A 24,153-nucleotide genomic window follows, 5' to 3' on the forward strand; every position below is an offset into this window, starting at 1 on the left:
CATATTAATGTGATTAGATAGAATGAAAGAAAAACAATATCATATAAGATTACACATATTAAAAAAATAAATTATCATTTTATATAGAAATAAAATAAAAACTAGACAATATTTAACCAATGACTAAATTGAAAAGTTAATAGATAAATATGAAAGTAGATCTAATCTTGAAACACGAGGTGTAGACTCAATGATATCTAGTAATTTTGTTTATTAAAACTAATATTTTATTGAATAAAATGATAATAAAATATATACACATATGAAAGCAATTGAGTAAAATTAAAGAAATAAATTGAAGTAAGGCTACAATTAAATAATGCTCCTTGATAGAAGGAAAAAAATATTGAAATTTTATTCATAAACTAAGTAAAAATAAATTTATATTACATTAACAGATATCATAGAAATATGTCAAAATAAAAAATAAAAACCAATAAAAACTTAACATTGATGAATAAAATTTAAAAAATAAACCAATAAAAACTCAACATTGATGAATAAAATTTAAAAAATAAAAATAAAAGAACAAATTTTTATTTTAAAAAATAGCTTAGATATGCAGAATTGTCCTAAATAATCCAATAGACTTAAGCTTAAAAGACCTCAAGTGCATGGATTTTCAACCTATCCCTACACACACCGAGATCGAGTTTCATCTTTTTTCTTTTTTAAGTGGTGACAAACATGTTGCTCATCTTTTTTAAAAATAAACAAGTAACATGACATTTGCTTCTCTTCAAAATCTAGTAGTAATGGCAACTAAAAAACAAGGGTGATGATTTTCACCTCTAAATTTTTTATCTAAAAACTTATTTTTTAATCTAAAACACCTATAAAACATTTTACGCATCTTGGTAAACTCTTATATGACCTTAAATAACTTAAAAACTGATTCAAAAATATAAAAAAAAAACTTAAAAAAAATTATGAGTTCATATCTACATCCTAGGTGATAAGAAAGTCATATAACACTTAGATGAGATCTCTTCTTAATAAATGAAATTTATTGATATCAAAATAGATATTTTTTTATGAGCTAAATCTATGTCAATTGAGATTTTCTCTATTTATTATAAGAATCTTTTTAACTTTCTCTACTTTCTCAAATCATTAACCAAGGATTTAAAATTAAAAAGGTAAGGTTATGGGTCAAAATAAAAAATTTAAAAATCAAAGGGATAAAAAAAAAAACTAGAAAGCATAAAAATCAAAATAAACTTTTTACACAAACTTTAAAGCTACTATCACATTTTCTTTTTTTTCTACTTTACTTATTCATTTTTCAACCATATCCTTGCTTAACAAATCATAATAAATTAAAACCATTTAGTAAATAGTATAATGGTAAGAGCTTAGGATAAAGTAATTTACTCTCCTTATGATCTCAAGTTCAAACTTTATATTTGCTAATATGATGATTATAAAAAACTTATATGGTCAATAACTTTAACACTCATAAAATTAATAGAAATATATGCAAGTAAAAAAATAAAAATAAGAATCAATTAATCATCAATCTAGCTATAAAATGACTTAAACTATTAAAAAAAACTTAAATGATCAAAGTGCAAATAAAAAATCACCATGAAAATCAATCAATGGTGAATTATGTGGGTGTAAACAATGTTGCAGGCTGCAATAATTTATCATCGCTTTTTAGTGTTTTCTATAGTAATATAATATAATATGCTGTAAATCCACTAAATTGGCGGTCGCATTGCGTCTTCCCCTTCAGTTGTTGGATTTATTTTCTTTAATATTTCTTGGCGTGAGGATATATATAATTGTTGAAATACGCAAATTTTAGGTTTCATGCTGGTGAGGCTGTGCATGTTTACATGGGGCTTACCTTTTGTGAATCTTAACTTTCTGGTTTTGACGAAGATTTATACAGATTTAATTATATTGTTTTCTTTGAAGAAATTACATTTTTCTTAGTAAATAAGATCATAGATTTCAAAAGATTTATTGAAAAATTCTAAGAGATTAAAAGAATTATTATGTTTTTATATTTTAACATTAGATGTATAAATCTGTTTAGCTCGTAAAAAGCTGAGGAAATTGAGTAAATTTGAGTTTCTTTTTTCTTTAGCAAGTTTCATTTTACTCCTGATTGAATTTTAATTTGAATAAATTAATATTTTTATTTATTTGAGAATATATAAACTCAAATAACAAACAATTAAAAGTACAATTAAGAATAATAAAAATAAAAGCACTCGAATAAAAAATCGAAAACTGGACACTCTAAAAGTAAAATAATATCAAAGTAGTGGATACAATACACTAGCAACTTGATAATAAGAATAATGATTAGAAAAAAATAAAAATAATAATAAAGTAAAGGTTCCCACATGTTTGACAAGTTGCTTGTCACTGCACATTGCACAAGATTACAAAACGAAAAGGTCACCTCAGGCTCGGGCTCCGTTGGGTGACGCAACAACTACTCTTTGGACATTTCCCGAACGAGCCAATCTCCTTCCTCGAAATCAAACTTTCCTTTCCCATATTATCCTCTCTCTCTCTCTATCTCTCTCTAGATTTTTAACTACCATAGCTATTTCTAGCAGTAGCAGCCTACAGTAGAGTTGTGGGAAGAAGCCTGCGCAGCACGCATCATGTATCCACAACCGTCGTCGTCTTCTTCTTCACCGCAAAAATCCAATCTGCCAAGTGGGCTAACAAGGTATGGTTCAGCCCCGGGTTCTTTTTTAACCCGAGCAGTTGATTCAGTCATCGGGGCCGACCGTGAACTCTCTGGTCTTGGATCAACTCCCCTCGTGGGCCGTCAACAACACTTCTCTGGGGACTCATCCTCAATCACCTCGGAGTCGACCTGCAAAGTCAACCCATCCAGTTGCGATCGCAAAGCGCCCAAAAGTGGCGGCGGCGGGGGTTTGCAGAGGTCGTACGGTTTGAATGAGATAGCACATGGTGCTGGATCTTTGGTGCGGCAGAGGAGCTCTCCTGCTGGATTTCTAAGCCATCTCGCCACTGAAAATGGTAAATATACGTACATACTTTCCTTAAAATAAATACATAAATATCATCATTATTTATCTTTGTGGATTGGATTAATACGATGGACAGGAGTAGATAGATTCTTGATTTTGTAATGTGTTGTTTTGGTTTCTTTCATTTTCATGACATCCTTGTAAAAAGCTGAGGATAGAAAAAGGGAGGAATCTTTGGTTTCGGTGGATAGAGCAGACCAGACACTTTCCATAAGTTGCAATGACTTTTGTGTCCTTTTTTACCGGGTCAAATAAGGCATCTCCTCCTTTAAATAGGTTTTTACTTCTTACCACCAATGTCCTTTTATGTTTACTGTTTAGCAAGAGATTGTCTGGGAATGTCGTGGAATTCTATTTCTATTTTTTTTTTGAAATTTTATTTTTTTTTATTTTTTTATACTTCGATATAAAAAATAAATCTTAAAATATATTTTCAAAAAAAAAATTATTTTGAAAAACATTCCCAACTACCATTCTAAAGCTGGCTGTTAAGAATAATAATAATAATAATCCTTTTGTTATCAAAATGGGTAATATATAGAGATACAATCAATCCACAGAAGAAATGTTGCGTGCAAGCAATTTAATTACAAGCAACTCAACAATACTTTACTTGAAAGCTAATTATAAGCAACTCAAATTAATTATTCGCACCATTTCTTTTAAAATATTTTAAAAAAATATTTTTTTATTCTTTATATATGTTTGACAAGTGGGATTTTTATCTATTTTAATTTTGCATTTAGAGTTCTTTTTGTTAAATGAGGATAATCTTCCTTTTATAAAATATAATTGATAAATATATCTTATTATTTTTGCAAAAAAAAAAAATTGTTAAATATAAGTCTTGAGTTATTGCCTCAATTTTTTTTGTTAAATATAAGTCTTGAGTTATTGCCTGCGATAGTTTAGTCTTCAAACTTTTGGAGAGCTCCACATAATATTTCAATAAACAATATTGACAGGAGTACCTTCAGTTTGATTTGCTGAAGGTGAATGAATGCTTCTGTCTACGTTAATATCCACGTGTGCGCTTTGGGGGATGGAGGGTGTTTAGGGTATCTGTGCCTTTTTGGCAGCGTATGGGTTATTAATTAGTTCATGGATTCATTTGATTGGAGCCCTGGAGGAAAATGGATTTACTTCCCAAGTTCATAGTTGGTGGAGAGGCTGTTTTCTTTTGTTTATTTCTCTTGCGTGGACCAAGACGTTGATGGACGTTGTTTATGGCTGTGCATGCACCAGCACCGAGACATAGGTTCAGAGCCCCTGCCCTTCATAATACATGCATTCCAAGAGCATATTTACAGAGTAGAATATTAGTGGATAGGTTTCATCAGAAAACATATCTCAAGTTAGTCCCTCAACTATGAATTGATTTACAATGTAGTCCCTCAAACCATCAATCTTCTCATCTGGGTCTCCAAAGGAGCATGCATCTTTCAACTGGGTCTTCCTTTTTAACAGGAGATGTCGGGTTTTTATTTTTTTTCTTCATAAAATGGTAGTCAATTTATTGGTGGCGTACCCAGTTGAGAATTGGTGGATAGCTGGCAACTGATCTGAGGTTTGCACCACAAGTTAAAGTTGTATTAATTATTTGAGAGTGGGTAGATGGGTTGGCAACGAAACGGTTTTAATTTTTGAAACCAAAACCAAACTGGGTGAATTTTATGGTTTTTAAATTAGTTTAGTTTTCTGTTGATTTAGTGTTTTCAGTTATTTTTTTTCAATTTATTTAATTGATCGGTTTTTTCAACTAGGAATTAACAAGGCTTTGGGATTGAATGTATTTCTCAATTATGGCCAAGACCATGTTCTATTTATTTTTTATTTGTGAAAAAAGACAAAAAAAAAAGGACAGAAATAAAACATCAAAGTCCGTGTCGCGAAGGAGCAACTTGGACAGGCTGTCCTGGCTGGCAATCACTCAGTTCTGTCTAAAGGACGAAATATTATCAAGTACGAAGACTTGATACAGATATGGTCTTAGCCATAATTGAGGCGGCTATATTATCAAGTACCAAGACTAGATAAAGATATGGTCTTAGCCATAATTAAGGCGGCTATTTTTTTTTTTTAAGGAAAAATAAAAGGAAGAACAAAGAAAACTTTTTTTTTTTTTGAAGGAAAAATAAAAGGAAGAACAAAGAAAATGAGAGTTACTTTTGTATACGAAACCGTACTGCTAGGATAGTTGAGTTAGGTGTGAATGATATCTGGGAGTGTTCACAACAACCACAGGTTGTTGGAAGACATGTCGAAGTGGATTTGAGGGATGATGTTGTGGGATTGTGATGTGTAATCTCTGTTAGAATTTACCTATTTTCAATCTTGAGGCACCTCTTAAAGAAAAGCTTCATTTATAGGCTGGAAATTATGATGAAAGTAAAAAATAAATAGTTTATGAATAAATAAATATGTTCCCTGGAATCATGTCAGTTTATGGAGGGAGATTAAGAATCAGGTCACAAGACTGCACCAAGTTTATTTATTTGATATCTTATAAATGCATTTATAACACTAGCCTAAACTCTTTATATGTCGGTTGAAGCAAGGATTGCAGAAGCACACTCTGCAATGTGCCTATGGATCACAACCGCCGGCTCACAATATATAAATCTGTTTCTCTTTGGTGCTTCTGTGTGTAACTGCGCTGGTTTCATTTGTCCATTCATCTCGCCAATAACCAATTCACTAGATGAAGAAAAGGGCTAGAAAAGAAAACGGAGTGTAATGAAATTGAAGTGCATATCTAATCAGAAGTTATCTGTTGACATAATTTTGTTTCTTGAACTTTTAAAACATAAATGTTAACATGGTATAAGAGTTGTTTTAATCAAATGGTCTTGCATTCCATTTGCAAGATCCCGGTTTGGAAAGTCAAAGGTGATGCTGGAAATGTTTGGGTCTTGTGAAGAAAGAAGGATATGGTAAAAGCACATACAAAAAAAGAATTCCTACATCTGAAACTGTTGTGAATTTATTGTTCACATTTTGTTGCGGAAATAAGTGACTGTGTGAATTATTGAATTCCTGCATCTGAAACTGTTAATTTATTTTTCACATTTTTTTGCGGAAATAAGTGACTGTGTGAATTATTTTCTACAACTCCTAAGATTATATGCATCAGTTACAGTGGTCCTAGTTAATTTTCAATGCAGTTTATATCCAACAAAAAAACTCTATTCATACATCTGAAAGTGAGGCCTAAGTTATATTGTTATTCTTATCTCTAGGATTGAGGCTTAGACAACCTGTGATGAGTTTATATTTTTGGTTTTGAATATCATCTGTCTCTTTTGCCAATCTAAATAGGAGGTTTCTCAATTACAAGGGGAACTGGAGGCTATAACTCTCGCAATGGCTCTGGTGGTGGCCCCTCAAGGTTGAAATCTCAATTGAGCTTCACTAGACAAGACTCTCTTTCTCAGATATCTGAAGTTAGTGAGAATGTTGTTGAAGGCATCGGCTCTGACAATGGCAGTCAGAACTCCACTCATTCTTATTCTGCGGCTAGCTTTGGTATGGAATCTTGGGACACTACAAATTCCATTGTATTTTCTGGCCATCCCTCGAAACAAGCTAGGACTGGAGATGGAGACATTTATAACTGTTTCAACGCGTTAGAAACTCAGGTACTAAAACTCTTTTCTGAAGACTTGTATGTCAGGAAATTCATGGAAATGTGGATGATTTAGTTTGTTCTCTGGCCTCGACATCCCATAAACATGTAAAACACATGCATTTGCAAGTCCATATCACGCCCCTGCATTTTCTGGTAACTTGTATACATGTAAGCTAAGGATAATTGTAAATATATGCAATTAGATTTAGACAATTGCAAAACTCCTACGAAAACATATTTTTGTTTAGTTTGTGAGCAAACTGCTGCACGTACATGGCATGTTTCAAATGGATACTTGTTTTCTCAAATCATAGTATGGTCTGCTACGCTCTCTGTACTCACACCTACTTCTAGCATAGTTTAAGACTTGCTGACCTCATTTTTTACAAGAAGTAACCTTAGCTTGACATTTGCATGAAAAATCTTATTTCAGCTCGTATATTTTTATAATTTTTATAATAGGCAATTATCCTTGGCTGGTGTAAATTATGCTTAATTTTATATTTTGCAGTATTTCTTTTTGTTTTTTCTTCTAGTATACCATATATCTGAGTCATTGTGCTCATTCCGCATTCAGTTTAGCCTGCCCCAGACAAGTCTTGAGATAGCAACAGTGGAGAAGCTGCTACAAATTCCTGAAGACTCCGTTCCTTGCAAAATCCGTGCGAAACGTGGTTGTGCCACTCATCCTAGAAGCATTGCTGAAAGGGTTAGTAAAGTTTTTTCAACTTTTTAGAGAGGATTTATAGAAGTTGCATAAAGATTCCTTTCATGCATTATTTGTAATTTGAGTCCACTTTTCAAATAGGATCATGGTGAATTGAAGTGACTTTTTTCAATACAGTCCTAAACATCATCTTATAGCATACGTTTGCTAGTGATTGTCCAACTTCTGATACGTGCAACTGCATTCATGACCTGCACATGTGATTTCCTTGGTTTCATTTCTAACAGAATAAACATTTTAGAAATAATACTGTGATAGGAGTAAATATTTTCAGATGCTTACTAGCAGAATTGATCAACCTTGTCAAGATATCTAATTAATAGATGATGTAGCTTCGTAACATAACAGAAAGTGCATGCATTATTGTTTTACCTGAACAGTGTTTAGTGTGCAGTCTATTTATTTGTTAATCTCATGTGTCCAAAAAGCAGGATGCTGTTTTGAAACCATGCTCTCTAACTCTTTTTCGACACGTTCTTGTTCCAATTTGCACAAGGGCTTGATACATAAATAGTTTTCTCAAAGTGAGAGCAAGATTGTACGTGAGAATTTTGGAAAAAAATTCAAATCACCCAATTGCGTAGGGTGATGCTTGTGGTGCAAGTAATGACAAGGAAAAAGAAACACCCGGAAAGTGATGTTAATTTTGCATATTTCTCAAGGTGATTTTTGGGCAGGCACCAACAAGGTTGTTTCATGACAAATATACTAATAAGTAGGTTTGTTTCTAATTTGAGATCATGCTGCACAGTAACATGATTAACTAAGCTTTTCTTTTTAAGCCAAAGACATGGCTTGGAAAAACCTTTTATAGCTCGCCTGCTAAATGCACTGTATTAAGAATAAAGGGACTGCTGTGCATGCTGCATGCTCCTAGTCCCCTACAGCTTGCCACTTTCCTATTCAAGTTGCCAATTCACGGCCACTTTGGTTCAACCCAAGAAGAACAAGGCCAATTTCTCATTTGATCAAACGGCAAAGATGTGGTTCTACATTCTTTGCATTCCCTTTACTCTAATAAAACCAACATATTGAGAAGATGAACTTTGCTTAAAAGATTATGAAGAGATGTACATTCTTGAAGATTCTCCCTAGAGGTTCATTAGAGTTTGTTTATAGAAAATTATTTTACCATGAGATTTGCAGTTATTTGCTTATGCAATAGGGAAACTCATCGGCACAAAAGTGTGAGTAGCAGATTTGAGTCGTGAGGAGCGACCAATTTATGCAAAATACTAAAGAGGAAGACCATTTCTAGATTACCCTGTAACCAGAACCCTACTTTCGTCACAACAGATAATGCCCTTTATTGGAAGGCAGAAGAGGACAACCAATGAAACAAACTTTGTTGTAAAAGATAATTATAAACAGCTACAGGGTGACCTTCAAATTTGTAATTTTGACAATGAAACAAAGAATCATGTCGTAAAAGATAATCATAAACAACTACAGGGTGACCTTCAAATTTGTAATTTTACATGTTAGTTTGTAAAGTGTGTGCGGGGATAGAATTTCTGGGTCATAATATTTGTGCTTGGATGGTGCTGAAATAGCTTATCTAGGAGTTGATCCAATCTGCCTGCATCATAACAAGAAGATGGTTACTTTGATTTGATGTCTACAAGACAACAATTCCTCGAATAATGCGCAAGAGTGAAAGGCAGCAACTGAAAAAACAGATGCCATAACAGGAAGCGCGAGTGTGTATGTGTCCCTGCTTGCGCGTTCAAGAGAGAGAGAGAGAGAGAGAGAGAGGTAGTCAGTGTGTGCCACACCCTCCGATGGACTTTTAGATCAGCTGAATAACTAGCGTATAATTATGTTATATTAGTCTGGTTATATTGCATGCATCACAGCTAAACCGTGCAACTATATACTAGAGCGTCTGTTCATTCATTTCATAATTGGGTTATGCTGTATTACTTTAGATGATGGTACTAATTAGTTGCTGTAGATAGAAGTCAGGAGGATTTCCCCCCTCTTTTCTGGGATCAGTGGGAAGTTTAAGGAAGGAACAAAGATGTCAATTTTTTTGTCTGTTTGGGTGATAATGTTAGTATGCAAAATGTGCTACCGAAACCATGTTTTACTGATAGTAAAATTTCATTGCTTACGTATCTTGAATTATTGTTGCATTGGATTAAAAGAAATACAGATAACCTGTCTAGCAAACTTACAATTTGCAACTCCATTTGTTAGGAGAGAAATGGGTCTGGGACTCTAGGCACTGGGTGCATCAAACTTAATTGAAAATACACTATTAACATGTGTACATAAAAGGCTATTTGAGTATGCATGCATGCATACGTTCAATCGTCTTATGTTTCATCTAAATCAGGAGAGAAGAACCAGAATAAGTGGGAAGCTGAAGACACTACAAGACCTCGTTCCTAACATGGATAAGGTAATAATTTGTTATTCATTTCTTTTCGCATCATGCAATCTGGCTTTGAATGAGGTTTATGTTGATTTTTTGAACAACTTGCAGCAAACAAGTTACGCAGACATGTTGGAGTTGGCAGTAAAGCATATAAAGGGCCTTCAAAATGAAGTGGAGGTCAGTAGAACATTAAATGATAGCTAAACAAAAAGAAAATCTTAATTGCAAATGGTTGTATTTATTCTACTCTTTGCTGTCTATCAAACTGATAGATGCTATAGCTGTACTAATTATTGCTGGTCTTTCCCTAAACTTCACTTGATATTTGTTTGCCCATCTCTCACAGAAACTCCACAAAGAATTGGAAGGTTGTTCTTGTGGATGCAAACAATCAGCCCCATGATATTGGACAACAATGGAGATCTAAATCGACCGGCAAAATCTATGCTTTTTGAATGAAAATTTTTCACTTCACGGTAAGGTTACATGGTCTCTTAAGAGTACCATGTGTCAGGCTGAAATCTTCAAAACATTGACCTGACAAATTCATGAAACAAGATTGTGATTCAAGGATCTTGAAGGCATGGAATCAGGCAGGCTGATGTTGTCTCTTAACAAATTTCAGTTTATCAACTGCACCGTTGGGGAATCAAACTCTAAGCTGTATATAGTGAAGTGATACTGTTGACTTGTAGTCCATCAGAAATCATGCATGTAAAATGCTGTTTAATTTCCCTCTTAGTTTTGCCTGGTACTAATTCGAGGATTGAGAGAATATTTGAACCTGGCCATTTCTACCTTCTAGAGTTCTACCGTTAATGTCCTTAGCCGTAGACTTAAATTTATAATTTTATGGTTTGGCATTAATTTTGTACCTTGTGTAACACGCTTTGATTTTGAAACTAGTCCATTGACCCACGACAATCAAGTTGCTGGTGCACTGTACAGGCTTGAGGTGCTTGCTGGTTTGATTGCATCGGTTCATTTGGATCAGATATGGTGGATAGGTTAAGGCAGGCTGCTGTCGAAGATGCAGCTTATGCCAAGTTTTAATTATGACCTCCTAAGAGATGAGATCGTGCAAAGATACTAGTTGGATAATGGCCTTCATTATGCAAAAAGGGGTTGCGGCAGGCTCAAAGGGCGTCATGCCAGCACTCCCCTGGGTGTTAGGCTAGGACGCCCATTGCCAAGTAAGCAGCTCCCTAAAACGCAATAAATGTAATTAAAATTCTGTTAGGGATAAAAATTACTACATCTTAGATCCTCTTTGATCTGAGTTATCTACCACAGCTTTGCGTCACCATGCAAATATGTTGTTGTGATGTTTTCTTGAGCATCAACTCCATGTCTCACATAAAGTTTTCAAATTCCTCGGAACGTCTTGCGCCACTGAATGGCTGAGGTTCAAGTAGTTTGAGTTTGGAAATTTAATGCCATGCACACGTCGGCATAGAGCTCTCTTTGGAATACCTGAACATGTCAGTTGGGCATTCAACTTGCGGGCAATGCCAACAGCCATGATCGTCGTAACATCATGCTAAACAGAAGGGCGTCCAGCAGTTGCCTGCACTTGATGCAAGCACAACAAATGAATACCATGCTAAGGCAGGGATATTTAAAATCTCATTAATCCATTCATGCACATCATTAATTAGATAATCAGACGTTTGGCTATCTTAAAAAAGTTACAGTTAATCATATCATTTATTTTGAATTTCTTCACTTTAACATTCAGACCACGGGAAAAAATTCACATCTCACAAACCAACTGCTAAACTGCCAACACCCTTGCTGCCAGTCCTACTATGTCTCAGCATGTCTTGGACTGTCTGTCATGTAAGTTGGAGTTCGTGTCAAATATCAACCCTTGTCTTGCTGAATTGTTAGACGTACACTACTGCGGAATCTATCACTGCAATTCATGCTACTGTTGTCTATGCATGCTGCCATTCATGCTCGTATGCCAAAAAAGCTTTCACCAAGACAGGTTGTAGATCACAAAATCAAACTCGAGCCTAGTGTGACCCTACTGTCACAGCCTTATATCGTATGTCCCCGAGTGAATTGGGCTAGTATAGAAAATAATTAGACTAAATTGATTGATGCTCACGTGCAAACCAATTTTTTAAAAACTTAAAAAGATAAAATGTCAAGAGTGCAGGGATTTTTTTAGCAGTAGCATTAAACCTCACAAAGTAGATCAATTTGGAAACCTCCAGTCTCGAATTTTTGCAGCTCAAGTTTTCAATAAGATCACGACGGGGAGCTGAATTATACAGGCAGGGAATCCGATTGGAAATGGTGTCTGAATGTGTTACGTGCTTCGTACCCATTATGAGAGGACAACTTTTCTTTTTTTTTCTTTTTTTTTTTTAAATTAACATGGGTGTCCGGGCCAGCTTGCGCGCAGCACGATTAATCTCACGGGCCCTGAAGTTAACGACCATATAAGTCTCCAGTGGTTATCATATAAGCAACCAAAAATTCGAACTTGAGATCACAAGTCTCAAATTTTTACCACTTGGCCACCGGATGGTTGAGAGGACAGCTTTTCTTGCTTGAAGCAACCAAAAATTCGAACTTGAGATCACAGAAAAAACAAACTTTTTAATTTCAAGTTTTTATTATTTGACCACCACCTAGATGGTTGAGAGGACAGCTTTTCTTGCTTGGATGCCGTTGCCAACTCTGTTCTCTTCCATGTGAATCAACGTTCCAAGCAATGTGGAGAAAGTACATAAGCTGCCCTGTGAAAAGTAGCCTGGAAAATGGACATCAGGCTGAACCTAGCTGCCGAGGTTACGTGCATGGAGCATGCCAAGTTGAGGGACCATCACTTTGCTGGTCCAATAAAATTTCTTTTTGACCAAAAATAAATAAATTCCAATCAACACAAGCGAGTTTTTTAAAAAAGAAAATATTAACACTGGATTAGAGAAAACAATTTCTGAATAATAATTAAAATATATATATATATATATATAAACTAGTGTTAATCCATTAAGTTCATGATTCAAGTTATTTAACTAGAAATATTGAATTTTAAAAAAAATCTTGAAACTTAATTTTTAATTAATCAGAGAATAAAATTGAAAAATTAATTAATTAATTATACAAAAAGATTAAAAAAAACATAGCAATATATGGATAACTAGTAAAAATATAACTTTATTTTTAAAAAAATTTAAAAGAGATAATTTTTTTTTTAAAAAAAAAACAAAAATACATAATTATTTTTTTGATGACAATAGCCTCATAAAAAAGAAAATGAAACAAACTATGTAATTTAATTTTTAATTAGTCCAATATTAAATGATGAATTTTTTAAAAAAAATTAAACATACTAAACCCACAAGCATGTCCATGAACTTTCTAAGATTTAATAATATAGTTTTTTATAATTATATGATAAAAATAATAAATAATCATACAATCAAATTCACTTGAGAAAAAAACAAGTACCATGTCAAACCCATAAATTAAGAAAATTTAGGTTACTTTTCCATACTCATAAATCAAGTCATTAATTTCTTAAAGTTTAATGATTTGATTTTTTAAAAAAAAAAATTATTTAACTTTATTTCAAACAAAATAAATCATATTGCGTTGAAATATTTTTCTGATACTAATCTACTATTAAAATATTTTTTTAATAAAATCATAAGCATATTTTTAAGAAACACAAGAATATCTAAAAATAATATATATATATATATATATATATATATATATATATATATATATATTGTTTAGCTTTTCTTTCATAGTATTGCATCAAATGACGAGCCAAAATGATTTTTTCTATCAAAGAAAAGTTATTCATTCTTAGTTATCAAAAAAGTCAAAATATTAAAATAAATTTTTAAAAAATTTTGATTCAATTTTTTTTAATAGTTTTTTTCTAAAAAACAAAAAGTATTAATATTAAATATATAAAAATGCAAATAAGTTGTTAAAATAACTTTTTCTTATATGTGTATATAAAAAAAGGTCATGTTTACATTATTCAAAAACTCATATTAACCATTTGGTTCTTCTAAATAACCTTTTGCTGATGTAACCATCTAAATTAAAATAAAATATTAACTCTAAATTCCAATAAATACATAACTTAATATTATGACTATATTAAAAAAATATAAAAATATAAATAAATTCATAAAATATTGTGAATTATTATTATTGTAATCTTATTTATATTTATGGGTGTGAGGAACAATGTTTTCCTCAAACTTTTTTGTTTTTGTTGTAAATATAAAAAATAAATTAAAATAAAATATTAATTCTAAATCCTAATGAAAACATAATATAATATAAGAACTAAATTAAAAATAAAAAATTAAATAAAGAAGAAAAAAATATTAAAATGTAAAAAATAATAATATTATAATCTATATTATTTATGGGTATGAAATTGAAATGTTTTTGAGGCTTGGATTTAAAAATCCGCGGCCAAAAAATGTGAAGGGGAAACAAACATTATCTATCATGGGCCAATAATGACTCACAACCACAAGTAATGGTAGCGTTTTTTTTGTTTTGAAAAATCTTGAAAATAGCTTTTAATAAATAAATAATAATAGTATAAATATTAATCATTGATAATATTAATAAAGAAAAAAATAAAAAGCATGGTAAATGAAAATCTTGAAAACCATTTTATTTATTTATTTATTTATTTATTAAGATTAATATATTCTAAAATTAATATATCAATTGAAATTAAGGTTTTTCTTGAATAATCTTAATATTTTTATATATATTTAGTGAATAATTTTTTTTCTTGAGATATGAATTCATTAAAAAAAAAAAGATTGTTACTTGATAGCTTATGTGATAAATTAAACATATTTTTTTTGAAATTTGAATCATTATACTCTTTACACCATATTAAGTTTATTTTTCAAATAATATTAAAATCCTAACATCAAATTATTATATTTAAAAAAATAAAAAATTTAAATACTGGTCTAAAAGTTTAAATTCAAAAAATTAAATAAATTGTATATTAGGTAGCTTTTCTCTAATTAAACATTGATAGAGAAAAAACTCTCTTTAAACATCTCAAATAAATCAGAACTTGTTTTTTGATATGAGAAAGGTTAAATAAATTACATGGGAGTATTTTATTTAAAAAAATGTTGGATAAATGTTATCATTAAATATTTGATTTAGTTTATTACAATGAAACATGAAATAAAAAAAAAATGTCCCTTAAAAAAATATAAATAAATGGCATGATGAGTCCACAACATGCGCAGTATATAGCTTAGACTAAAAACGCACATTCAGACACCTCTATCTCCACCTCCCTCCCTCCCTCAAAACCCACGCAGCTATCACAGAAACGGCAAGCTAACATGTCATCAGACGAGGAAGGAGGAGAGGAGTACTTGTTCAAGATCGTGATAATTGGGGATTCTGCAGTAGGAAAATCAAATCTACTTTCTCGATATGCAAGAAATGAGTTCAATTTGCATTCAAAAGCCACAATAGGAGTGGAGTTTCAGACCCAGACCATGGAAATTGATGGAAAAGAAGTTAAGGCTCAGATTTGGGACACTGCTGGCCAAGAGAGGTTTAGGGCTGTCACTTCCGCTTACTATAGAGGTGCTGTCGGTGCTCTCATTGTTTATGATATCAGTCGCCGTACTACTTTTGATAGTATCGGTCGATGGCTTGATGAGCTTCAAAGTAAGTATTTTTTTTCTTTTTTTGTGAATTTGATGACTGCCCATTTTTTGTTGGTTCAAAAGTATTTAGTGGTGTAAAAGGGTTGGTTTTTTGGCTAATTGTAGTTAGATCTGAAGTTGGAATGATGAATTTTTCAACGAGACTTAAGTCAGAAGAAAGCTATAAATTGATCTCCTTTAGAAAAGTTACTAAAGATGGTTGTTTTTTAGCTTAGAACTTGTTGCCATATCGTTATATTGTGCTTCTTTTTTTTTTGGTTTTCATAGTTGCATACTTTATGGATGGTATTGTCATGGCATGAACTTCTTGAATGCTATTAGTTTGTTATTTTGTTGCTAAAAATTGGAAAATATATTCCTTGTTATGCTAACCAGCGATTTGGAAGTGCAAGATCTCAAATAATTATGATGACTATAATCCCCCCCCCCCCCCCCCCCCCCCCATAAAGTATATACTAACGCACTTAAATATAAAAGCAGCTTTACGATTTCTATGTTGAGTTGCTGTGATTAATAGTTCGGTTCAGTTTAACAAAAAATATGGGCTGGTGAAAGAATACAGTGGGACCTCATTAGTGATTTTATACTCTATGCATCTGTTTCTATGTTCACATATGATGACTGGTATCTTGCATTGCAGTGCAATTGGCTGCTCTTGGTATTTACATTTGGCCCTATAATCATAAAATGTCTATGATTAGCTTTTTTGGTGATGCCATGCCAAATTCTGGGACTACATCCAAATTGGTACTTTGTTTAATCTTTTTTCACAGTTAATCTTACCTCACGAATTGATTAGTTCTATGTTATTTTGATGAGAAAGTTGAAGTTGATTTCATAGTACTTAGGAATCGAATTACTATGTTCGTCATTTGCTTAAGTTTGTATGCTTTAACCTGGCCAGGTTGCCATGGATGCATGCCAACCAAGCCCAGCCTTTATTCTTAACTGGGCTTGCATAATTTTTTTTGAGGTTATATTGGGGTTTATCTTCCTGAGGCCTTGCTTGTAGTTTAATCAGTAATATTGCTGGTGTAAATGCTGCATTCTTGCAGTTGTATTTTACTGTATTGTCCACAATGTTCATTTCTTCAACATACCATAAAGCATATGTATTTGTTATGCAAAGGGAAGTTCAGGCAATCTTTTTAGGATAAACCAACAAACATATCTGAAATGATTGATAAATATATGCAGAAACCTGAAAGCATCAAAAGATTATACTGGACAAGTGACACCTCAAAGAGTATTTAGTGATGAGAGTTAGAATCCTGTTGGAATAGGTAAATCCCTGTCTCTTTGGAAAACTATTCAACTGATGGAAAAGACTAATCAAATACAGAAAGGGCTGGGATGGGGGGGCAAACCAAGTTTTTTTCATGCCAAAGAACTTGTAAATACTCAAGTTCAAACATAGGGATGGCAATGGGTACCTAGGGTCAGATTTCTTGATATCCATATCCCACCCATTATTCATCGGGTAAGAAATTTAGATATCCATTATCTACTATTATTTATTATACAATTAAAAAAAAATAGTTAATATGTATATTTGAAGTGTGTGTGTGTGGGTGTATTAAATGATAAATATTATACATATATATATGAGATTTATGTTAATATTGAGATATGTATATATCATACCATATTAAAAAAAAAATCTTAATGTTCTATATATATATATATAGGCCCAAACATAACCCAAAATATATAAATATATTATGGGTTATGTTTGGGCCGGTTTTAGGCCGGATTTAACAATATCCATACTCAACCCATTATCTATCAAGTAAGGTAACTATCCAAAAAATACTCACCTATTTGGGTTGGATCGGTATTCATTAGATTTGGATTAAATTGTCATCCCTATTCAAACACAGTACCTTTTTCTACAAGAAGTTTGATTTTTCCTTCAGTCCTTACATACGAGTATGACCAAAATCATCATGTCTACAAGTGATGTTATGTTCACAACTTTGTATTGGATAATGTACACCATGAAATCTACCACATGAATAGACATAAACACTCACAATGGCACACTTGTAAATATATACATTGTTTTGTCCATTGATATTATGTTAGTGTTTGCAAATCACATGCTTTGTTGAAGGTGTCATTTTTCTTGAAAATGCATCAATATAATTTTTTTAAAGATTATTTTTTAATTGTTGACATCAGCACATTAAAATCATTTGAAAGCACTTAAAAAACATCAATTTAATGTTTTTTCATGTCAAACACACTTTTGAAACACAATCAAACGCAGGTTGAAACGCAATGCCAAACAACCTCTTAATAAATAATTGTAGTTGAGTCCATATGTTAGAGTAGTGCTATCTATCCTCAAATATTCATCTCAAATGAGTATCGTGAATAAATTAATAGTAAATCGAATGGACCTAACTAGTGACTCCCATATAACTCCAACTATTAAGTGGTTGATATTGTTTAGGAACTCATTCTAGATGGATTTTTTGGGATGAATAGCATTCCTCTTGTGCAGTCTACATTGCATTTAAGTGGCCTATAGAAATAGGATATGTCCCCAAGTGTGCTGGAGTTCATGTCATACCCTATTTGTTCTTTGAAATAATGAATAAACATGTAGTGCTTTGAGCATTGAGCTTCTAAGTGGTGGGAATAATTGAGTGAGAAACAACTAGTCATCTGAAATTCTCAAAAGGTCAATGCACCTTTCCAATATCTGCTTTTTTTTTTTTGAAGCAGTCCCATTACTGTTTAGTTCCCCTATTGTTGTTCATGTTGAGCACTCTGTTATAATCTGAGAACTGATCTGTTATTATCAATCGTTCTCTGTGCATGGCAATAAAATGATGTTTTTAGCATGGTCTGGGATTGGTTAGAAATGGCAGAGTTAATATGATTGATTGTTAATGGTTTCTAGATGTCTCAAGATTCAGCAGTATTCCTTATCCTTTGCATGTATATCTTGCATATCTATTTGCTTCTAAGGAATCTCTTTCCTCCTGATCGTGGCCCTAGATTTTCACAAATGCCTTTCGGTTTAAGAATCACCTTTTGAACTTAACTGAAACAATTCTGCAGCCCATTCAGATACAACTGTAGCAAGGATGCTGGTTGGAAACAAATGTGATTTGGAGAATATCAGGGATGTTAGTGTGGAGGAGGGCAAAAGCCTTGCCGAAGCTGAAGGTTTGTTCTTCATGGAGACATCTGCCCTTGACTCAACAAATGTTAAAAAGGCTTTTGAGATTGTTATTCGAGAGATATACAACAATGTGAGCAGGAAGGTCTTGAATTCTGATTCGTACAAAGCTGAATTGTCTCTGAATAGGGTAAACCTTGTTAATAACGGGAATGATTCCAAGCAAGCTCAGAGTTACTTTTCCTGCTGCTCCAGATGATCTCAGTTCTTCTCATCTCCAACAAGTGTACAAGTTACGGGATTTTACATGGTTGGTTTGATTCAATTTGGATGGGTGGTTTGTTTTATTTAATTGTTATGACATCAGGGCTTTATTAATTGTCAAATAACTTGATATTTATAGAAATGAAATTGTTTAATTCAAGATAGAAGAAAGGGGTCAAGCTCTTTGTGCTCTAGCTAGTAGTCATGTAATTGCACAAAAGAAAGCGAGCGGTCATAATCCTTTGTGAGCTTGTTTTTTAGTGGAAGTTTTACACGTAGCTCTTGAAATCTTTTCATTCTATTTACCAGCAACTGCATCCTTTCTCACAAGAGGAGCAGCAGGGATGCATCCTGATGCATCTGCTTTCGGTTCTTTCTTTTCTTCCTAAAGTCCCATTAAATTATGGATTGCTTGTAGTTTGTCTGTGAAAGGAGCTGGACCCTGGCTCAGATGGACAGCCAGCCAGTTTAAATTAAGCAACCTTTTTAGGGTGGTAAAGGTCTTGCAACTATTGTTCCCTTCCAAGTGATCAAAAAATAATCTGTGCCCAACCTTTCTGTGTTCATTGCTTTATTGTGGCAGACTCTCCTCGGATGTAAGATGACAACGCTCGCGAGCTGAGAAAAAAATGAACTTTGGTTTCTGCTTGTCAGTGACTTGAGAAAGCAATAAGCAGCCTTGCAAGTTGCTCTCATGACAATTGTGAACTTCTTTGGTTGCCTGGCAACCAAATATCACAGCCATAACGTGACCATGTAATTAACATATTGATGGCCTGGCAATCCAACCAAACCCAAGGCCTCGCTCATTACAACATCAAGCTTTGCTGAATTATCTCTGTGTGTTTGTTCTTGTGCTAGTGTGCTTGCTATTTAATAGCTATTTATACAGTGTTTGTTTTTGTGATTCAACTGTATTTTTAAAGAATTTTTATTTTTTTATATTTTTAAATTGTTTTGTTGTTCTAATATAAAAAATTACTTTAATATGTTTTTAAATAAAAATCATTTTAAAAAATAACTTCTATTACAATTTCAAATAATCTTCGTAAAGTGAGTGTAGGCAACTAGCTTGCAGATAGGAGGCTCCCTTGTAGATAATGGGTTAGAAATTATTGGAAAATTAACTCACAAGAAAAACTCAACCCTAGCACCACCACCATCAAATGGCACAGCACTTGAAAAGACAACAAATAAAAAATTCGTCGTGGTCTTAGATACATTTTAGTATTCACTATTATTATGTAATTATTATTTAGCCCTTCCTAAACAAATAAAATGTATGTGTTGGAGTTATTTTGCGTTTTGACATGGCTTGTTAGTCATTAAATAATTGATTAGTGGTATAAATATCTTTTTAATTTTTAAGAACAGTAAAATTACCTAAATTACTTTTCAGGTCATCATTTTTAGAACATGAACACATGGATGTTTGTTTTTTTTATTTTTTTTAAATATAGTAAAATAACAAGTTTACTCTTTCAATAAAATAAAATAAACCATGCATCCAGGAGATTTTTGGTCCTTTCACTCCTTTTTTTTATCATTATCAAATTTATTAAGAGAATTTTTATCTTTTGAGAATGATTAATTATTATCTAAATGTAAAAAACTGCATACATGTGCATGTGCGATGCCCACACATTTTGGGTGAGCCTTTTGTCTTGTCATTGGAAAAGCCTCTTCGTCTTCTTCCTGCTGGTATGGTATGATAGAGCGGTTTATTGAGCTTTTTTAAAAAATAAAAAAAAATTATAGCTCAGTCTTTTTTATTATTGGTATTTTAAATTTAAATTTTTTATTTTTTATTTTTTATTTTTTATTTTAGTTCTTAATAAAAGTTTTTTTTTTGTATTTTTATCTTTAATTCTAATTTGTTATATATTATTTTTTTAATTTAATCCTTAATTAAAATTATAGCTTAATCTTTTTTATTATTGGTATTTTGAATTCAAATTTTTTATTTTTTATTTTTATTCTTAATAAAAATTTTGTTTGTTTAATTTTTATCTTTAATTCTAATTTGATATATATTATTTTTTTAATTTAATTCTTAATTTTTTTGTTCTTAATTTTTTTTTTTGGAATTTTTGTAAAGGTTTTATTATTTTTAATTTCACCCTTTAGTCCAAAATTATGGTATATTATGTTTTCAATTCGGTTTTTATTTTTATTTTTATTTTTATTTGATAAAGCTATTTTTTCTTCTCAATAAAAAATTAGTAGTTGTCCTTTAATTTATTTTTTTATTTTGATTTTTTATATCATTCTTTTTATTACTATTTTTTAATCATTTTATGTTATTGTTTTTCTTCTTTGATTTCATCTTTTAATGTTTTTTTATATTGGGCTTTACAATTTTTTTCATGTATAGTTTTTATGATTTAATGATCTATGTTATAAGTTTGAAAAGCTAACGGTATTGATATTTTTTTTAAAATTTATTTTCTTTTCTGATTTCATCATTAGATTTTTTAAAAAAAAAAAATTTTTGTGATTCTTTTTTATTTCTTTTATATCATGTTATCCCATTCTTTTAATTCAGATTAACTCACTTTTTATTTTTCATGTTACATGTCTACTATAATAATTAAAAATAACTCATATTGTTTTTTATTTATTTATTTATTTGATATTTAAACGACTAAAATTAAAATCAAATTAATTTTTTTAACCGTTACATGTCTACCATAATAATTAAAAATAACTCCTATTGTTTTTTGTTTTTTTATTTATTTTTTTAATATTTAAACGCTAAAATTAAAATCAAATTAATTTTTTTAACCAATTAGTTTTTTTATTTATTTAAAACATGCTTTGAACACATACATGTTATTTTTTATGAAAAAAATCAATGTGATCCCGTGATGTAGCGCAGAACCACATCTGGTCATAAACTAATGTGGAAAGAGAGAAAAAAATACTAAAGAGATCAACATACCACTATAAAATGTAATTAAAAGGGAAAAATCAAATTTGAAAAAAGATTAATAATAAAGAGATCAACTAAGATAAGCTGACCCATCACGACTTCAGTGATAGCAATCTTTGCTTCTTCAGCTGCACTTTCCATTCTGCAAGAAGCTTTTTTTTTTTTTTTTTTGCCTCCCAATGAGAAAAGAGAGCATCATCGTCAGCTTCCATGTATGATTGCCTCGTGTAAATGGAGATACTGAAAGATAGAGTCAGATAAAGATGACGTGTCCTTCATTTATTCCAACTTCTTTTTCTTTAAACAGTAGCAATGTGCTTTCATGGTTTGCAGAACCCACTCATCATTGGGATCTCCAATGCTTGGCCATTTCAAACCCATTTTTGCTATAGTGGTAGTCCTCAATGGTTTGATCAATTTCTGCCTCTGTGTTCATCACAAAAGGTCCATACTGAACCACAGGCTCGTTAATTGGCTGTCCGGCAATCAGCACAAATCGCAATGGCTTAGAAGATATGTTCCACGCACTCAAACCATCTCCAGGACCTAAAACCAGGACATGATGAGCAGTTGAGGGTGAAGAATTTGGCTTGCCGAACACCCCTTCACCTTCAATAACATACACAAATCCATTCCATGATTCTGGAACATTTTGATGCGCTTGAGCTTCGGGTTTCAGAATGAAATCCAAAAACATTGTTGGTGTTCTGGTATAAACTGGAGATCGCACTCCCATCGATTCCCCTGCTATAATTCTCACTTCAGCCCCGTCTTTCTCTGCTCTTTTTATGTCATCACTTAAAAGTTCTTGATACCTAGGTTCAATCCTGTCAAATAGGTTTCGGATTATTAGCATCCTCTGCATGGTGAATATAGAAGAAAAATTCTGAACACCATTGTTTTTCAAGATGAACATTAGAAATATATGGAAAACTTTAAATTGCTTTATGGGCTGGCCTGTCTCAAGGCTCAATGAACGTAGACATGCTTGAAAGTATTAAAAGAATTATCCTGGAACAAGGACACATGCATGCACACGCAGAGAGAAAAGGTGCAGCTAAATTCTCAAAAATATAATTAAAATTTTCGAAACATAGGAGAATTTGACTGAGAATTAGTAAACTAACAGATGATTAAGGGTTTAGGGGTCCGCTGGTTCTAGTCTTGCCCTTACAACCTTAAAAACCCAGGAAAAGAAAACAGAGTAATTTAGAGATTCCTAACATTTTGTCTTGGGAAGATAGATTTATCCACAGCTGCAGACCCTTTTGAGCACCTTCTCCGGCAGGCATTTCCGAGTGGATGATGCCTCTTCCTGCTGTCATCCACTGCACAGTGAAGGGAAAAGGAAGAAGAAGTTAAGAATCAAATGAAACAAAGAAGAAGAAAACCTAGAATATATAACGGCATGAAATGCACTGATTCATTGCCTCAGCTGAAATCCTTCACCTGCACATCCCCGGTATGGATTGTACCCTTGTGCCCTGCGAAGTCCTGATGAGTGATGCTTCCCTGATATCCACAATAACCAAACATCAGTTCCTTAAATATTTAGTCTTCCAACAATCTGGTTTTTTAACCGAAAACAATTTTACCTGTAGCATGTATGTAACAGTCTCAAAACCTGCAATTCAAATTAAGAAAAAATTACTAAAGGTATAAAAAAAACCCAGAAAAAAAAAAACATTAAAAGTGAGGGAATAATTCAAGAACCTCTGTGCGGATGATCAGGAAATCCAGCAGGAGGAGACACTGCAGCAGCAACAACCAAACACCTTATAATTTCAATACCATACAAAATTTCTTAAACCGATTAGACATTGACATAAAACTAACCTGAAAAATCATCCAGCATGAGAAAAGGATCCAGGAACTTCTGATCACTCCTGAAAATTAATTTCCCAAAACGAAGAGAACCAAGAAATGCATCAAGAAACCAGCAAACCAAAACTGGGATAAATCAAGAACAAGAAGCCATGCATGATTTAAGATTGATATTAAAAAAATAAAAAATAAATAAAAAACAAGAAGAAGAAGAAGAAGAAGTAAGTACCTTCCAATGCCTCTTCTAACAACAGCACCATCACCTTCATGTTGGAGCTTGGCCAGGATCTTCTTGGTCACCAATCTGGGTGTGTCAAAAACAATGGATTGATCTGATTCAGACATGATATTTCTGATACGGTGTATACTGTTACTAGCCTTGGTAGTAGTTGGTGGATGTAATCTCTTCAGAAAATCTCGATTAAAAGAAGCTCTCATATACTACAAGCAATCGAAAAGACAAAAAGAAACACTAAAAGAAAATCAGCTTGTATTTTCTTGTTCGTGTCTTTGGATTTATTTGTCAGCTTCTTTAGAAATTAGAACCTGCTC

At 32.3% G+C, this 24,153-nt stretch overlaps 3 protein-coding genes across 3 annotated transcripts; 2 read left to right on the plus strand and 1 right to left on the minus strand.

The window, feature by feature from the left end:
- The first annotated feature begins 2,304 nt into the window (after positions 1 to 2,304).
- On the plus strand, positions 2,305 to 10,627 carry LOC105107674 (transcription factor bHLH128-like). Its single transcript, XM_011001689.1, has 6 exons — positions 2,305 to 3,009; positions 6,339 to 6,658; positions 7,226 to 7,357; positions 9,714 to 9,779; positions 9,864 to 9,932; positions 10,102 to 10,627. Exons 1-6 carry the CDS (start codon positions 2,625 to 2,627, stop codon positions 10,156 to 10,158), a joined length of 1,029 nt encoding a protein of 342 aa, XP_010999991.1. The 5' UTR covers positions 2,305 to 2,624; the 3' UTR covers positions 10,159 to 10,627.
- Positions 10,628 to 15,018: 4,391 nt separating this feature from the next.
- LOC105107675 (ras-related protein RABA5d-like) lies at positions 15,019 to 19,141 on the plus strand. The gene is made up of 2 exons (XM_011001690.1): positions 15,019 to 15,452; positions 18,521 to 19,141. The coding sequence occupies exons 1-2, from the start codon at positions 15,119 to 15,121 to the stop codon at positions 18,838 to 18,840; spliced, it is 654 nt and encodes a 217-aa protein (XP_010999992.1). The 5' UTR covers positions 15,019 to 15,118; the 3' UTR covers positions 18,841 to 19,141.
- A 2,633-nt stretch (positions 19,142 to 21,774) lies between these two features.
- Positions 21,775 to 24,153, minus strand: LOC105107676 (pirin-like protein). The gene is made up of 7 exons (XM_011001691.1): positions 23,831 to 24,153; positions 23,614 to 23,663; positions 23,491 to 23,529; positions 23,373 to 23,401; positions 23,227 to 23,289; positions 23,002 to 23,105; positions 21,775 to 22,604 (listed from the first exon to the last, which is right to left on the minus strand). Exons 1-7 carry the CDS (start codon positions 24,037 to 24,039, stop codon positions 22,121 to 22,123), a joined length of 978 nt encoding a protein of 325 aa, XP_010999993.1. The 5' UTR covers positions 24,040 to 24,153; the 3' UTR covers positions 21,775 to 22,120.

Source organism: Populus euphratica, unplaced genomic scaffold, assembly GCF_000495115.2.
Source record: "Populus euphratica unplaced genomic scaffold, PopEup_1.0 scaffold170.1, whole genome shotgun sequence".
NCBI lineage: Eukaryota > Viridiplantae > Streptophyta > Magnoliopsida > Malpighiales > Salicaceae > Populus > Populus euphratica.

What these genes read in the sequence shown, in the direction of transcription:
- LOC105107675 (XM_011001690.1), top strand. Translation starts at nt 15,119, where the DNA reads ATGTCATCAGACGAGGAAGGAGGAGAGGAGTACTTGTTCAAGATCGTG. An exon ending in ATGGCTTGATGAGCTTCAAA is followed by an intron (nt 15,453 to 18,520) that starts GTAAGTATTTTT and finishes ACAATTCTGCAG; the next exon opens with CCCATTCAGATACAACTGTA.
- LOC105107676 (XM_011001691.1), bottom strand. Translation starts at nt 24,039, where the DNA reads ATGAGAGCTTCTTTTAATCGAGATTTTCTGAAGAGATTACATCCACCA. An exon ending in TCCTGATCATCCGCACAGAG is followed by an intron (nt 23,402 to 23,490) that starts GTTCTTGAATTA and finishes TTTGAATTGCAG; the next exon opens with GTTTTGAGACTGTTACATAC. An exon ending in CTATCTTCCCAAGACAAAAT is followed by an intron (nt 22,605 to 23,001) that starts GTTAGGAATCTC and finishes CCTATTTGACAG; the next exon opens with GATTGAACCTAGGTATCAAG.
- LOC105107674 (XM_011001689.1), top strand. Translation starts at nt 2,625, where the DNA reads ATGTATCCACAACCGTCGTCGTCTTCTTCTTCACCGCAAAAATCCAAT. An exon ending in TCAACGCGTTAGAAACTCAG is followed by an intron (nt 6,659 to 7,225) that starts GTACTAAAACTC and finishes TTCCGCATTCAG; the next exon opens with TTTAGCCTGCCCCAGACAAG. An exon ending in TCGTTCCTAACATGGATAAG is followed by an intron (nt 9,780 to 9,863) that starts GTAATAATTTGT and finishes AACAACTTGCAG; the next exon opens with CAAACAAGTTACGCAGACAT.